General features: G+C 44.1%; 1 protein-coding gene across 2 annotated transcripts in view; it reads left to right on the top strand.

Moving 5' to 3' along the window:
• Window positions 1-12,481, top strand: part of ZFX (zinc finger protein X-linked) — a 32,705-nt gene extending 20,224 nt beyond the window's left edge. For both annotated transcript variants that reach the window (XM_056558569.1, XM_056558570.1), the window contains exons 7-8: window positions 4,232-4,384; window positions 8,607-12,481. In XM_056558569.1, coding sequence (XP_056414544.1) covers window positions 4,232-4,384; window positions 8,607-9,799 — 1,346 coding nt within the window. In that variant the 3' untranslated portion in view covers window positions 9,800-12,481. The remainder of the gene's footprint in view (window positions 1-4,231; window positions 4,385-8,606) is intronic.
• Window positions 12,482-17,893: the final 5,412 nt, after the last annotated feature.

The following is a 17,893-nucleotide window of genomic DNA, read 5'->3' as shown; positions in this document are numbered from 1 at the left end:
CTCATAAGGAGTTTGATGTACTTCTGGAGATCGCCTGGAAGCTTCCGGAGAAGCGCTTCCAAGGCACTAAACGGCTAAAGACTATGTGTCCATTCCCTCAGGACCTTATCTCTAAATGGACCTTTCCACCATCTGTGGACCCCCCCAGTCTCCCGTTTATCCAAGTCCACCACTCTACCGTTTGCGGATGCCGCTTCCTTTAAGGATCCTGCGGACAAGCGGGTTGAGAATTTGGCCAAGTACGCGTTTGAGGCAGTGGGATCCTCCCTGCTCCCAGCCTTCTCTTCAGCCTGGGTCGCGAAGTCCTTAGCGGTGTGGGCTTCTCAGCTTCGTCAGGGACTACTGTCCGGGGCCTCCCCGGATGATCTGGCTGAAATTGCTCGTCAGGTGTCAGGCGAATATTTATGCCAGGTTTCGTTAGAGTCTGCTCGCTGTGCGGCTGTCGCAGCTGGCAACCTAGTCGCCATTCGTCGCTCCATGTAGCTCAAAGCTTGGAAAGCCGATTCGGCTTCCAATAAATCTCTGACTGCAATGGCCTTTACTGGCGGTTGCCTTTTTGGGAAACGGCTAGACGACATCATTTCTGAGGCTACGGGCGGTAAAAGTTCTTTGCTTCCCCAGAACAAGGATCGCCGCACTGCGGCGCGTGGGAATTTTCGTAAGTCAACCTCCTTTCGGTCCTTTCGCTCCCTGGGTCAGGGGCGCCAGGAAAAATCGAGCCCCTCGCAGGGTAGGCAGGGCCCGTCCTTCAAGCTTCGCTCCTCCTGGAAGCAGGATAATCGTTCCAACTGTTTTCCCGCTAAATCGGAAACCCGCAAACCTTCCTCGACCTGAAGGGGCGCCCCCACCTGGGACTCCTTCTCGGGTGGGCGGTCGCTTACTTCTCTTTCGGAACATTTGGTTGGCACAAGTCCAGGACTCTTGGGTTCGGGACGTCATCTCTGACGGTTACCGAATAGAGTTCTTTCCCCGGGATGGTTTTTTTCGGTCCCGGCCTCCTCGTTCACCTACTCTGGCCGCAGGTTTTCATTCTGCCACTCGCACTCTGCTGCAACAGGGTGTCATTGTGCCTGTTCAGGGGTTTCTATTTAAACCTCTTCGTTGTGCCCAAAAAAGGAGGGTTCAGTCCTTCCGATTTTGGACCTGAAACTCCTCAACCAACATCTTCGCCACTTCCGTATGGAGTCGCTACGGTCGATCGTGGCATCCATGGATCATGGCGAATTCCTGTCTTCAGTGGACATTCGGGATGCGTATCTACACATCCCGATTTCTCCTCCTCATCAACGTTACCTCCGCTTTGCCGTTCCGCAGGGTCGCTTTCAATTTGTGGCTCTGCCCTTCGGCCTGGCCACGGCCCCCCGGGTTTTTACCAAAGTCCTGGCTGCTGTCATGGCCATTCTCAGGTCCCGGGGGTGTCTGTCCTTCCTTACCTGGACGACCTGCTTATCAAGGCCCCGTCCCGGATCCAGAACGAGGAGAGTCTCCACATCACCCTGCTGACCCTAACCAGCTTTGGGTGGCTGATCAACGAGGAGAAATCCAACCTTTCTCCCTCCCGCTCTCTGGTCTTTCTGGGCCTCCGGTTTGATACCGGGAGCTCCCAAATCTTCCTCCCTCCGGACAAGCGGAGTGCTCTGCTGTCCGGCGTTCGTCACTTGAGATGCCCGCATCCAGTGTCCATTCGTGCCTGCATGGCAGTGTTGGGCAGAATGGTGGCGGCCATGTCGGCGGTTCCGTTTACACAGTTCCATTGCCGTCCGCTTCAGTGGGCCATTCTGTCCCTTTGGGATGGATACCCCCTGTCCTTAGACCACCGGATCCGTCTGCCCACCTCGGCTCGCCAGTCTCTTCTTTGGTGGCTCCACTCTCCCCTCCTTCAAAGCGGCCGCTCGTTTCTACCGTTGCACTGGCCAGTTCTTACGACGGATGCGAGCCTCCTTGGCTGGGGGGGGGGGGGGGGGTGTTCTCCTGGACTGGACGGTCCAGGGCCGGTGGTCTCCTCGGGAAGCCAGGCTTCCTATCAATGTCCTGGAGATCCGGGTGATATTCCTTTTGTCTCCGGCACTGGGAGTCTCTCTTCTTTGGGGTTGCCCAGTTCGGACAACGCCACAGCCGTGGCGTATATCAACCGCCAAGGGGGCACTCGTAGCAGTGCCGCCATGACCAAGGTGTCCAAGATCTTCACCTGGGCGGAACGCATGGTTCCCTCCATATCAGCGATCCACATTCCGGGGGTGGAAAATTGGGAAGCAGACTTTCTAAGTCACTCCTCTCCCGATCCAGGGGAGTGGTCCCTTCACCTGGAGGTGTTCACCTCGAGTCCATTTGCAGTCGTTGGGGGGGGGGTTCCGGATGTGGACCTCTTTGCGTCCCGCTTAAACCGGCAAGTTCCAAGCTTCGTGGCAAAGTCCCAGAGATGCGCTGGCCGCAGACGCCCTCGTCCTTCCTTGGTCTCGGTTCACTCTCCCGTACCTGTTTCCGCCAATTCCCCTCCTTCCCCGAGTGCTCAGGAAACTCAAGGCGGAAGGCGTATCGGCTATCCTAGTGGCTCCGGATTGGCCCCGCCGATCTTGGTACGCCAACGTGGTTCGGCTCGTGGTGGACGTTCCCTTTCGGCTGCCAGATCGTCACGATCTTCTTTCTCAGGGTCCTCTTTGCCACCCCAATTCACAGCCGCTACGTTTGACGGCGTGGCGGTTGAAACCGCGGTATTGAAGGCTGGCGGTTTCTCACCTGGGGGTATTCGCTCTATGCATAGGGCGCGTAAGCCATCCTGGGCGAGGATCTACCATAGGACTTGGCGGGCTTATTTTCGCTGGTGTGAGGCCCGCTCTCTTTCCCGGTTCGTTTTTCTCTGCCGAACCTTCTGGCGTTTCTGCAGTCGGGTCTTGAGATGCGTGGGGGCTCTTAGTTCTCTCAAGGGTCAAGTGTCTGCGCTGTCTATTCTTTTTCAGTGGCCTCTAGCTTCTGACTCATCGGTTCACACCTTCCTCCAAGGAGTAGCTCACGAGATTCCTCCCTACAGGTCTCCTACTCCCCCTTGGGACTTGAATTTGGTCCTGAGTGCCTTGCAATCCGTTCCGTTCGAGCCTATCCGCGATATTTCTCTTCCTTTCCTTTCTTGGAAGGTCGCCTTTTTGGTAGCTGTGACCTCGATCCGATGGGTATCGGAATTGGCAGCTCTTTCTTGTCAACCTCCTTCCCTGATTCTTCATCAAGACAAGGCGGTACTTTGGCCGGTTCCTTCTTTTCAACCGAAGGTGGTTTCATTCTTTCATCTGAACGAGGATATCGTTCTGCCTTCCTTCTGTCCTGCTCCGTCTCATCCTAAGGAGCGTTCTCTCCACAATCTGGATGTGGTCCGAGCCTTACGAGTTAACCTCAAGGCCACCTCTTCTTTCCGACGGTCGTAGTCGCGTTTTGTCCTTCCGGAGGGCCGACGCAAAGGTTTGCCGGCTTCTAAGGCCACCATCTCCAGGTGGATCCGGTCTGCCATTTCTGAAGCGTATCGTTCCAAGGGGAATGATCCTCCCTTTCGGGTTACGGCTCACTCCACTCTCTCTGTGGGGGCCTCTTGGGCGGTCTTTAACAGGGCTTCGGCCCTACAGGTGTGTAAGGCGGCTATTTGGTTTTCGGTGCACACGTTCACCAAGTTTTACCAAGTGCACACTTCTGCATCCGCCGACGCCTCTTTGGGGCGTAAGGTTTTGCAGGCAGCGGTGGCTCTGCCGTCCGCTTGATTCTGGGTTACATGCTTCCCACCCCGGGGACTGCTTTGGTATGTCCCACGGTTCCTGTGTCCCCCAATGGAACTGAATGAGAAAAGGAGATTTTTTACACTTGCCGTAAAATCTTTTTCTCAGAGGCTCCATTGGGGGACACAGCTCCCACCCTGTATTGTTAGTTGTGGTCTGAGAGTTGGTCGCCTGTCAGTCTGTTGGTTCGTTGTTTTGACTGGGCTCCCTCCGGACTCTGTATTTTTTCGGTTCCTCCTCTTGCTTTGGGACTAAAACAGAGTGTCTGTAAGGCAGTAGGTGGGGTACACCCTGCTGGGAGGGGCCGACTTCTTTTTTGTATGCCTAGTGTCAGCCTCCTAGTGGCAGCAAGATATACCCATGGTTCCTGTGTCCCCCAATGGAGCCTCTGAGAAAAAGATTTTACAGTAAGTGTAAAAAATCTCCTTATTACAGCTTGTCTTGTCTACTTACTAATTGATTTTTTGCTTTAGGTAATAATATGAATAACAACCTAGAGGGAGTGGAACACAGGAATGGCACTGCTAGTGCCCTTTTGCACATAGATGAATCTGATGGACTCGACAGATTATCAAAGCAAAAACCAAAGAAGAAAAGGAGGGGAGAAAACCGTCAGTACCAAACAGGTGTGTGTTGTAGTGATGAATTGGGTTCTGTCAATAGTTTTCAGATGGTTTGTGGTATGACAACAAAAATCTATCCCTTCAAGATTTTTGTTTTGTTTTAAACCCCTTAAGGACCAGGCCAATTTTATTTTTGCGTTTTAGTTTTTTCCTCCTCGCCTTCTAAAATCTAGAACTCTCTATTTCCATTCACAGACCATATGATGGCTTGTTTTTTGCATGACCAGTTAGAGCTGAGCGGTATGACCAAATATGTGTGTCACGGTATTTTTTGTAACTTATGGCGGTTCCACGGTATATAACGGTATCCCAACCCCCCCCCCCCCCCCCCAAAATCATATGACCCGCGAGCGCTGTTCTGCTTCGAAATGATGGTCCAACTAAACGCAAACCGGATGGAATAGCATGCCGCTGCAAGATGCTGTGGTAGCCATGCTGGTTCAGAATGCCTTCAATTTTGAATAAATCCCCAACAGTGTCACCAGCAAAGCACCCCCACACCATCACACCTCCTCCTCCACACCAGCACACCTGTGAAGTGAAAACCATTTCAGGTGACTTCCCCTTAAAGCTCAACAAGAGAATGCCAAGAGTGTGCAAAGCAGTAATCAAAGCAAAAGGTGGCTACTTTGAAGAATCTAGAATATGACATATTTTCAGTTGTTTCACACTTTTTTGTTATGTATATTATTCCACATGTGTTAAATCATTGTTTTGATGCCTTCAGTGTAAATCTACAATTTTCAAAGTCATTAAAATAAAGAAAACTCTAAATGAGAAGGTGTTGCCAAACTTTTGGTCTGTACTATAAGTAGGATATCATTTTACCTGTTTGGACCTACAGAATAAAGAGAAGGTTTAATTTTTACCGAAAAATGCACTGTGTAGAAACGGAAGCCCCAAAGTTACAAAGCTTTTTTTCTTAAATTTTGTCGGACAGTCATTTTTATTTTTTCGTTTCGCTGTGGATTTTTGGGTAAAATGAATGATGTCACTGCAAAGTAGAATTGGCGGTGCAAAAAATAAGCCATAATATGGATTTTTAGGTGGAAAGTTGCAAGGGTTATGACTTTTAAAAAGTAAGGAGGAAAAAAAAAGTGGAAAAACACTGTCCTTAAGGCAGGGGTGTCAAAATCAAATTCATCGGGGGCCACATCAACAGTTTGGTCACCCTCAAAGGGCCGGTTGTATCTGTAGGACCCCTCCCCCACGTACCGTACACATTAGTAGGCAGCATGTTCCCCCACATTAGTTTGGCAGTATAGTTCCCCCCACATTAGGTAGGCAGCATAGTTCCCCCTTCCCCCCCACATTAGGTAGACAGCATGTTCCCCCCCCACATTAGGTAGGCAGTATAGTTCCCCCCACATTAGGTTGGCAGTATAGTTCCCCCCACATTAGTTGGCAGCATGTTCCCCCACATTAGGTTGGCAGCACCCCAACCCCCCCCCCCCCCCCCGCCCCACAGACATACAGCCTCCAGCCATATAAAGTGTATGGCTGGAGGCTGTATGTCTGTGTTCTGCCCCCACTGTGATCCGGTCACCGCTCCTCCGACCCGGGGTCACAGACGGCAGACGTTGGTGAAGGCTGGCGGCGGCTACGCGGGCCACATGACGAGGTCTGGATTGGCCCGCGGGCCTTGTGTTTGACACCCGTGCCTTAAGGGGTTAAAAAATCTCACGCTTTTTTTGTTTACCAAATCAGTACGTTTAAAATTGCCCTATTTTCACCACCACCTCTAACTTTCACATTTTTCCTTATACGGGCATTTGTGAGGGCTCATTTGTTGCGTCATGACCTGTATTTATATATATTTTTTTTTAGTACCACTTTTGTTTAAATGTGACTGATCGCTTTTTATAAAAAAAAATATAATAATAATTTGCAATGTTATGTGATTTCTCCCCCCCCATTATCTTTTACGCCGTTACCTGTGCAAGATCATTAACATTTATATTTTTATAGTTCGGACTTTTACACATGCGGCGATCCCACAAATGTTTATTATTTATGATTTGTATATGCTTTTTTTTTTTTTTATTAAAATGGAGAAAAGGGGTGGTTTAGATCTATATCGTGGAGGGGCTTTTTCACATTTTTATTTTTTTACATTTATTTTCCTTTTTTTTCTTTGTTTTGTCCCTATAATAGACTTTATAGCAACCATTAGATTGCTAATACTGTTCAGTGCTATGCATAGGCGTAGTGCTGATCAGTATTATTGGCGATCTTCTGCTCTGGTCTGCTGGAAGGTCGATCAGTGCAGAAGACCCCGGGAGACAGACGGAGGCAGGTTGAGGGGTTCTTCGTCCACCATCTTGACTGATCTGATCCCTGCGGGCGACCAGATAAGCTAATTTATCTGATTTTCAGTAGAACAATGTATATGAATGAAAACCTATTTAAGATATAGGTAATACTTCAAATATACCACTAGGGGTCCTAGTTGCTTGAGAAAAAACTTTTTTTTCATATCACATAAAGAGGGATATCGAATGAAGAAATATACAAAGAAAATGGTTGAAAGTGTTAGTCATTAAAAACAACTTTTGGCATGTCAAAAGTTGTTGATCGCATCGGGTTTCACTCAGGAGACCTGCTGTGATCGGGAGTTATAAGCCAGGGAAGCTGGTGGCATTACTCTTCGTTCTCTGACTAGCCTTAGATATCCCTCCATTTTTGTATGATACTGTACAGCCAAACTGTTGTCCTACAGAAAACTTGCAGATAGTGCTGGGCGGTATACCGATTCATACCGAATACCGAAATTTTTGTCCTGCACAATATGAATTTTTCCCATACCGCAATACCGGCCCCTCCCCCTTGGGAATAAATGAATGATCAACCCAGCGCTGCGCTGTCCCCACATCGGGGAACAAATCACATGTGACCCGCGAGCGCTGTTTATGCTTCTCTCCCCCAAATTATCAGCCCAGCGCTGCGCGGTCCCCATCGGGGAACTAATCATGTCCCCCTGCAAGCACTGCCCTCCTCGTCCTCCTGTTTGTTGCGGGCCGCTGGAAATCTTTACTGTACGCTGGATCCCTATGCACGGGGCTGCAAAAGATAAACAAAATAAACTAACTCACCTTGCCCCGTTGGTCAGGTACCGGCCTCACCTGCTTCTGGGGACGGAACTTTGGAGAGCCGTCAGCCTATCACCGGCCGTAGTGATGTTCCGCCTCGGCCGGTGATAGGCTGAGCTCACTGTCATGTAAGGAGCTCTGGCCGGCTTCTTACATGACAGTGAGCTCAGCCTATCACCGGCCGAGGCGGAACATCGATGCGGCCGGTGATAGTCTGACGGCTCTCCGTCAGCCCGTGCCGGCGGCCCACAACAAACAGGAGGACGAGGAAGGCAGCGCTTGCGGGTGACGTGATTAGTTCCCCGATGGGGACAGCACAGCGCTGGGCTGATAATGAATTGGGAGGGGGGAGAAGCAGAACAGCGCTCGCGGGTCACATGATTTCAGGGGGGGGGGGGAGAGAAATAATGTTATATACCGTGGAACCGCCATAAGTTACAAAAAATACCGTGATACACATTTTTGGTCATACCGCCCAGCCCTACTTGCAGATATTGATCACCTAAACACACTCAAGTATGTCCAGTGAACTGACACATTTACCTTCTGGTGGTGGCAGCAGATTGGGGGGGGGGGGGGTGGAATGGGAGTTTAGCAATCAGTGTTTTTTTTTTAATATATTGCAAGTTTGTCTAGCACTGTGGCCCATTTCAGCTTGTGGAGCCTATTGTTATGCTGGTTTCTCATTCGGGATGGCATTCGATCCCTAGATATGGGAATTTGGTCCAAGTCTGAATTTAGATGTTTACAGACATTCAGCACTCCAGAAAAAGATATTTTATTGCGCACAGTACCTATGAATATAATATCACCATAAAATGCTAGTTATGGAACAAGCACTAAAACAGGTGACAGTCCTCTTATGGAATTGTCTATAAATTAAATAAATTTTTAAAGAAAATAAGTCCAATTCATTAAGTAGGCTCCTGGACATAAAAATTGGAAGCATTGATGTCACAGTAACTTGTCCCAGATTGTTGTCACTAATTTCTTATCTCACTTCTCCAGTAGAAAAATCTCCACAAAACCAAACCACAGACCCTTTTATATTAAAGGATGTCAGAAAGTTTAACTTTATTTTTCTATAAACTCCATCAGTTGCTTTAAAATGTGATTCTCTGTGTTTTATTTTATAGCCATAATTATTGGACCTGATGGTCACCCACTTACTGTTTACCCCTGTATGATCTGCGGCAAGAAGTTCAAATCCCGAGGCTTTCTGAAGAGGCACATGAAGAACCACCCTGAACATCTAGTGCGTAAGAAATATCGCTGCACTGACTGTGATTATACCACCAATAAAAAAGTAAGCCTGCATAACCACCTGGAGAGTCACAAATTGTCTGCTGCGGTTATTAAAACGGAGAAGGATCTGGATTGTGATGAATGCGGAAAAGTATTTCTACATGCTAATGCTTTGTTTGCCCACAAGCTGACACACAAGGAAAAGGCGGGCAACAAAATGCACAAGTGCAAGTTCTGCGATTATGAAACGGCTGAACAAGGATTACTAAACAGACACCTTTTGGCCGTGCACAGTAAGAGTTTTCCACACATCTGTGTGGAGTGTGGAAAAGGTTTCCGTCACCCATCGGAACTAAAGAAGCACATGCGCACTCATACCGGCGAGAAGCCATATACCTGTCAATATTGTGACTACAAATCTGCTGACTCCTCCAATTTAAAAACCCATGTTAAGACAAAGCACAGCAAAGAAATGCCATTCAAGTGTGAGATATGCCTCCAGACATTTGCAGACTCTAAAGATCTACAGGCGCATGTCATCCTGCATCAGGAGAGCAAAAGTCACCAGTGCCTGCATTGTGACCACAAAAGTTCTAACTCAAGTGACCTGAAAAGGCATATTATCTCTGTGCACACCAAGGATTATCCCCACAAGTGTGAAGTCTGTGAGAAGGGCTTTCACCGGCCTTCTGAGCTTAAAAAGCATGAAGCTGCACACAGGGGTAAAAAGATGCATCAGTGCAGGCACTGCGAGTTCCAGATTGCGGACCCTTTTGTGTTGAGCCGACACATCTTGTCTGTACATACTAAGGAGTTGCCATTCAGGTGCAAACGCTGCCGTAAAGGCTTCAGGCAGCAGCAAGAACTGAAAAAGCACATGAAGTCTCACAGTGGTAAAAAAGTGTATCAATGTGAGTACTGTGAGTACAACACCACAGACGCTTCTGGTTTTAAACGCCATGTCATCTCCATCCACACCAAAGACTATCCCCACAGATGCGACTACTGCAAGAAAGGCTTTCGACGGCCATCTGAAAAGAATCAACACACAATGAAACATCACAAAGAGGCTAGCTTAGTGTGATTTTTGTCTGTGCTGGGTGTTTGCAGAATATTGCTAAAATATACCCGTTCTTGTAGAGAACAATGTCAGATTCAGTTTTTTTCCCTTCTGGTTATTACTCTATGTGCCTCCAAACTAATGCTTATTTTTATATTCCAGTCCTGCTCTTTGTTTAATAAATTAACAAAGTTGCAAATATGAGGAGACCGCTGGATATGTATGTTCAGTTCTTTGAGTGCCCTTGTTGTTTTAGGTGCTGTTTGTGTAACTGTTTCCCCCTAGTATTATGTCCCCTTGCTCCATTATGAAAAGCTGTTGGCCTTTGGTGATGTTGTTTGTGTTCACACAGTGCAGTTTTTATGTAATTCATGGGAAAACATTGTTATTTCATGGAATAATATACATCAAAAACTGTGCTGTATAAACAAAGCTTTCAAAGGGGTTTCGAGGAGCCTAATCAATAGCTTAGCCTTGGTATTTGTCATCTTTTGTGGGGAACAGCAGCGCTCACTAGAAAGGCATGGCTCCCTCGCAACAATACTTGACGCAGTGACATCCTTGCTCTTGAGGCTGTGTCTGGTATTGCAGCTCAGGACAGTAAAGTGAATGGGCTAAGCTAGTGTGTCAGACAGAAACTGCATAGATGCACCTGCATACTGTAGTAAATGGGCCGCAGTTTCTCTTTCTGCTGATTGTAGCAGTTCCAGAGTTGGGATCAAATGCACATTGGCAGCCTATCTTAAGAATGGGTTGTTGGTGCATATCCCCTAAATATCCTTTACTCTTGCAGCAAGGTCTCTGGATTAAAAGCAGTAATATTAAACCATTATATTATAATAATTACTTAAACCATTTTAGCAAGAACATAAATTCCATCTAGTCTAGAACTACATAATAATAGCAAATCTTACCAGATTCTAGGAGTGTATAATAAATCTACCCATGTAGGGAGGAGTGTTTAGTTTTCAATGACATTTCGCCTATACTGAGTATTCATTCTCCTTGTGCTCATTTTGGCTTCACAAATACATGTTAATGCTGGACCATTTCAACATTTATACCAGGTTTGCTGCTTTCTCCTTCATCTGATTTGTAGTCAGTGTTATTTACCTGACATTTGGATGTTTCTTATTCTCCTTTTAAAGAAAAAAAGAAAAGAAATGTCTATTTCAGAATATATTTCCAGTATTTTAAAGATGTTTTTGTTTATGTTTTCTTTTAAATAAATATTAAAGATCTTATACTTCCCAAAACAGCGAATTGGGGGAAATAAATGTTTTTATTGTAATATAGACTAGTCTAATGGGGGAAAGCTGGAGAAATTCTTACAATAAAAGTATTGATGGCTATTATGTATAAACAGTTGACATCTAAATTATTTGCATCAGAAGATATAACCTTTAGAAGCTATGCAGTGCAATTATGCAAAGAACAATGTAGATATATTCACTTATCGCCATGATGACTAGAGATGACATGCTATTAAAAGTGCACCTACATATTGTTCATATGTACTTCTGTCTGTCCTCTTCAATGAATTGGAACATGGAATTTTATGAAAATTTTAAATTCTGTTTACACTTGTGATTTGTTCGGCTTTTTTTTTTTTATTTGGGTCTTAAATTATTTTAAAAAAAAATTGCACTTTTTAAGTATAACTTGTAGAGTTTTGCTGCATGCAGATCACATTGTTTTGGAGGAAAATCAGACTAGTTGCATAGTAAATACAGTCGGCAATGTAAACTTGCTTACAAAAAAGAATTTAAGTCCCATTAATGTTTGTGTCTTCTGTGGAGTTTGTAAAATATTAATGGCACTTTCTTACAATGGACTTTTGTACTATATCATGATCCAGCATGTGGTGACACCACTCTTCTGCTTTATATACAGTCTAGATGTTTTATTTCTTTGCACATATGACACTAAAAGTAGGTAAACTTGTATGTATTGAATGCCCCATACGTAATGTTACAATGTTACATTTAAGATTCATCTATGTAAAACATGATACCTATTTGGCCCATTACTTGATACTAATGTGAGGGGGTGTCCTTCTTGTCAGTACAGACTGTATTTAGGACTTTTCTTCTCTTTGAAATTCTAATGAAGTTGCTTGTAATTTACCAGAATGTATTATATTAAAATCACTAAAATTACTCCAAAATAGACATATACCTGCAGTGCAGTGTTTTATTACAAACATGAATATTATCCCGTTCTCTTACTACTATTACCTACTGTTATAACATTAGAATATAATCAAGGTTTCACTTCACTTTGTTACAAGAACGGGGCTGTATTGGTGTAAATTTGTGTTTTTTAAAGTTTTTTTTTTTTTTTTAACATTAGATTCATCTGGCTTTTGTAAAGACCGCATCTGTATAAAGAGGTTGTAGCTATTATTGTTCATACTTGTTTTTTTGTTTCCCATGGGTTTAGTTTCAGATAAAATGTATGTCCTCCAAAATTTAAATATTTTGGTTGAATGTTCAAGAGGTACAGCTTGTGTTATGTTTTTTTTTTTTCCTTTTCTTTTTGTACAAGAACATTATGTAAATTATTCATTAGACACAGCCTGTAAAATATTGTATTGTCTTTATTCTGTGTACAATTTTGTATAAAAAGTAAAGCAAAATCAATATAGGGATGTGAGATGACATTGTAATCGTGCTCTTGATAATGTGGTAAAATAAAGATCAGAATATTTTCCTGTTGGTGAATAGTATTTCATGCCTTGGGAAAGAGAGAAACCATGCAATCTTCCTTTCAGCAGATTAATACCATAAGGCCAGTTTCACACTGCGTAATCTCCGGCAGATGATTCAGAGTACTAGGACCGCGTAAGAGTTCAGTGCTCTGGTGGGATTTTCCAGGCGCAAAGCCTGCCTCAAACTCGGCAGTGCGCACTGTGCAGCGGAATTCCATTGCCAGCAATGGGACCCTGCTGCACCAGAATTCGGGGCAGAATTTCAAAACGGAATTTTGCTAACAAAGCAATGATATTTTAAAACGCATTTGTCAGATGGGTGCATTTTAACACATTGCATAATGGAAGTCCTTTTTTTTTTTTTTTTTTTTTTTTTAGTTTTTTCTTAGCATAATTATGTCTGTCTAATACACCTTTTTATTAAAGAACAAATCGCCATAGCAAACCTCCTGCTCCAACCAGTTCCTAACGCAGACAGGTGGCTGCAGAGAGTACTGTGGTCAGACTGGAAAGAACTACACAACTTCCTCTGGAGCACACAGCAGCTCTAGCTGATAAGTGCTGGAAAGATTAAGATTTTTAAATGTAATTTACAAATCTGTATAATTTTCTGGCTTTTTTCCCCTCTAGAGTACCCCTGTAAGTGTCCCTAAAACGGTATGCATAGGGAATGCTGTGCACCTCCTGTGCTGCAGAAACCTCGGCCCTTCATTTGTTAAATTTGGGGAATAATTTGAATGATCTTACGGTAACATAGGCTTGATCAAAATGTTTTAGAACTTCATTTTAACGATCAAAAGTTTGTCTCCAAATTAACTATTAGGTCACACTATACTGGATGAGCTTTCCAGTGGAATAATCTTTGAAATGCTCATGTCTGTAGATATTGTGTTTTCATGTGTTATGGTGCCCCCCTGGTATGGGGGAGATTTATCAAAACCTGTGTAGAGGAAAAGTGGTACAGTTGCCCATAGTAACCAATCAGATTGCTTTTTCACAGGCCTCCTTAAAAATGAAAAAGCAATCTGGTTGCTATAGGCAACTGCATCACTTTGCAGCGATACAGATTTTGATAAATCTCTCCAATTTCTGTGTTGGTCCACAAAAAGCATATTATAGGATACCCCATTTAAAGAGCTTTTTCAGATCTTAGACCAGGCATAGGCAACCTTCAGCACTGCAGATGTTTTGGACTACATCTCCCGTGATGCTCTAATAGCTCAAATGCTGCAAAAGCATCATGGGAGATGTAGTCTAAAACATCTGTAGTGCTGAAGGTTGCCTATGCTTTAGACAGTGATAACCTAGCCTCAGATAGTGTTTCCTTTCCTACTTGGCCTCCATGCATCACATTATATACTGCCTCTCCCATGGTTTGATCATTCAATTTATTTTTTCCCATTGCATCATCTACATTTCTCCTGGTATCATAGTGAAGCCGGGACCCGCCGATAATAGCGTGCGGCACTGATCGCTGTGCCGCGCGCTATTAACCCTTTAGCCGCGCACTCAAAGCTGAGCCACGCGGCTAAAAGTGAAAGTAAAAAGTGCTGGTTAGCTCAATGGGCTGTTCGGGATAGCCGGGGCGAAATCGCGGCATCCGGAACAGCTTACAGGACAGCCGGAGGGTCTCTACCTGCCTCCTCGCTGTCCGATTGCCGAATGACTGCTCAGTGCCTGAGATCCAGGCATGAGCAGTCAAGCGGCAGAATCGTCGATCACTTGTTTCCTATGAGAAACCAGTGATCAATGTAAAAGATCAGTGTGTGCAGTGTTATAGGTCCCTATGGGAGCTATAAGGGTGCGTTCACACGGAGTAATTCAAGAGGAATTTACTCAAGTAATTCCTCTTGAATTTTCCTCTCCAAATGAATGCACATCTCCTCTGCCCATTGACTTTAATGTTATTTCCGCTGTCACGTTCACACTGCGGAAATTCTGCTAGCAGAATTTCAACGCTGAATTCCGTTCCGCTTGAAGAAAGAACATGTTCATTCTTCAAGCGGAATCCGCTAGCAGAAATCAATTGAAGTCAATGGTAAAAAAAAATTCTGCCCGACATCGTTTTCGCACGGAATTCGCGGGCAATTTGCACGGAAATGGCTGAAAAACCCTTCACTTCTTTCTCCCCCATGTCAGCGTATAAAAAAGTCTTTCCGCCCGTAAATTTTTCAGCGTGAATTACTCTGTTTACTCTGTGAACACACCCTAACACTGCAAAAAAAAAAAAGTTAATAAAGATCATTTAACCCCTCTCCTATTAAAAGTTTGAATCACCCCCCTTTTCCCATAAAAAAAAAAGTGTAAATAAAAATAAACATATGGTATCGCCGCGTGCGGAAATGTCCGAATAATAAAAATATATCATTAATTAAACCGCACGCGCAAAAAAATTCCAAAGTCCAAAATAGTGCATTTGTGGTCACTTTGGTCACGATCAATAAGTCCTATCAATGCAAAAATGGTACCGTTAAAAACTTCAGATCACGGCGCAAAAAATGAGCCCTCATACTGCCCCATACGCGGAAAAATAAAAAAGTTATAGGGTTCAGAAGATGACAATTTTAAACGTATTAATTTTCCTGCATGTAGTTATGATTTTTTTCCAGAAGGCTGACAAAATCAAACCTATATAAGTAGGGTATCATTTTAATCGTATGGACCTACAGAATAAAGATAAGGTGTTATTTTTACCGAAAAATGTACTACGTAGAAACGGAAGCCCCCAAAATTTACAAAACGGCATGTTTCTTTTTTCAATTTTGTTTCACAATGATTTTTTTTCTGTTTCACCGTAGATTTTTGGGCACAATGACTGAAGTCATTACAAAGTAGAATTGGTGGCGCAAAAAATAAGCCATTATATGGATTTTTAGGTGCAGAATTGAAAGAGTTATGATTTTTTAAAGGCAAGGAGCAAAAAACGAAAGTGCAAAAACTGAAAAACCCCCGGTCTTTAAGGGGTTAAGCATGATTTTACCATTTAGTTTATTGCATAGGTGAGTGAATTCAGCACAATGAACAGTCCTTCCTTTAGATTTCCCTTTCCTTTTAAATTCACTTCTAATTTTGGAGGGCGGGGCAAAAACTTAAAAAAAAATAAAAAGACAATTTGCCGCATGATGTTTTTCAGAGCAAATAAAACGCTTTAGCCAGGTATTAACTGGGAGTTAATGGGAAATATGAAATGCCAAACTCACTTGACATTGTTTCCTCTGCATCTTTTTTGGCTTTTTTTTTTCCTTAGGGCATCTTCGCAATTGTCTTCCATAGACTTCTGTGGGAGACATAAAATTCTTGAGTTACATGATGGATGAATATTACTAAGGCTAAGTTTTTAGTTTTTTTTTCTGGCAGTTTTTGAGCCAAAGCCACAAGTGTATTCAAAAGGAATAGGACATATAAATGAAGGACTTGCTGCTCAAAAAAAATAGAGGGAACACTTAAGATAACACATCCTAGATCTGAATGAATGAACTAATTGGATGAAATACTTTCGTCTTTACATAATAGAATGTGCTGACAACAATATCACACAAATATTATCAATGGAAATCAAATTTATCAACCCATGGAGGTCTGGATATGGAGTCACACTCAAAATCAAAGTGGAAAACCACTCTACAGGCTCAGCAGTGTGTGTGGCCTCCACGTGCCCGTATGACCTCCCTACAACGCCTGGACATGCTCCTGATGAGGTGGCATTGGTGGATTGAGCGAGACATGATGTCCTAGATGTGCTCAATCGGATTCAGGTCTGGGGAACGGGCGGGCCAGTCCATAGCATTAATGCCTTCCTCTTGCAGGAACTGCTGACACACTCCAGCCACATGAGGTCTAGCATTGTCTTGCATTAGGAGGAACCCAGGGCAAACCGCACCAGCATATGGTCTCACAAGGGGTCTGAAGATCTCATCTCGGTACCTAATGGCAGTCAGGCTTCCTCTGGCAAGCACATGGAGGGCTGTGCTGCCCCTTGAAGAAATGCCACACCATTACTGACCCACCACCAAACCAGTCATGCTAAAGGATTTTGCAGGCAGCAGAATGTTCTCCACGGTGTGTCCAGACTCTGTCATGTCTGTCACATGTGCACAGTGTGAACCTGCTTTCATCTGTGAAGAGCACAGGGTGCCAGTGGCGAATTTCCCAATCTTGGTGTTCTCTGGCAAATGCCAAACATCCTGCAAGGTGTTGGGCTGTAAGCACAACCCCACCTGTGGATGTCTGCCCTCATACCACACTGTTTCTGACTGTTTGAGTGGACACATGCACATTTGTGGCCTGCTGGAGGTCATTTTGCAGGGCTCTGGCAGTGCTCCTTGCACAAAGTGCACAACGTTGGAGGTAGCAGTCCTGCTGCTGGGTTGTTGCCCTCCTTTGGCCTCCTCCACGTCTCCTGATGTACTGGCCTGTCTCCTGGTAGCGCCTCCATGCTCTGGATACTACGCTGACAGACACAGCAAACCTTCTTGCCACAGCTCGGATTGATGTGCCATCCTGGATGAGCTGCACTACCTGAACCACTTGTGTGGGTTGTAGACTAAGTCTCATGCTACCACTAGAGTGAAAGCACCGCCAGCATTCAAAAGTGACCAAACCATCAGCCAGGAATCATAGGAACTGAGAAGTGGTCTGTGGTCACCACCTGCAGAACCAATCCTTTATAGGGGGTGACTTGATAATTGCCTATAATTTCCAACTGTTGAGTGTTGCTTCCTGAGTGGACAGTGTGATTTCACAGAAGTGTGATTGACTTGGAGTTACATTGTGTTGTTTGTGTTCCCTTTATTTTATTTTTTTGAGCAGTATACTTCTCCTCCCTTATGGATCCACTTCTTACTTTGGCTCAAAAACTGCCAGAAAAAAAAAACAAGTGGAAACTTAGCCTAAGAAAAGATGTGCACAGCTAAAATGAAAACGGTGTGCAACAAAAATTCCAAACAATATATGCAAAACAAAAAGAGAGAGGCTGTCAAATATCAAAGTGCACATCATGCTATATTCTAAATCTATGTACATTTTATTCATTTTAACTGAAAATTTTAACTCTGTTAAAAAATGAATACATGCAAGTGGAGGCTTGATACAGGTCTTTATATTGCTATGCTGCATTTTTGTTCTTGCACATCTATATTGTTTTATTTGGCAGCATTTTTTCACTGGATAGTTTTTGTGCTTTTGAATGACCTTTTTTGTTTGGACTTAATAAAATTTTATGTGGATAATAGCATGTTGTGCACTGATATTTGCCAGCCTGTTTCTTTTTTGTTTTGATTAATGATAAAAATGCCAAAGAAATAAAATGCCAGGACTGAAACACATTATTTTTGAAAGAAGCTACAAAAATCTTGAGTGAGAAAAGAAGGGGCCAAAGGAAGAAAGAAAGAAACAGGAAATATTAAGTA

This window comes from Hyla sarda, chromosome 2, assembly GCF_029499605.1.
Source record: "Hyla sarda isolate aHylSar1 chromosome 2, aHylSar1.hap1, whole genome shotgun sequence".
In the NCBI taxonomy this organism is placed as follows: domain Eukaryota; kingdom Metazoa; phylum Chordata; class Amphibia; order Anura; family Hylidae; genus Hyla; species Hyla sarda.
Note: the sequence above shows the minus strand (reverse complement) of the source record. Positions and strands in the feature narration are given on the sequence as shown.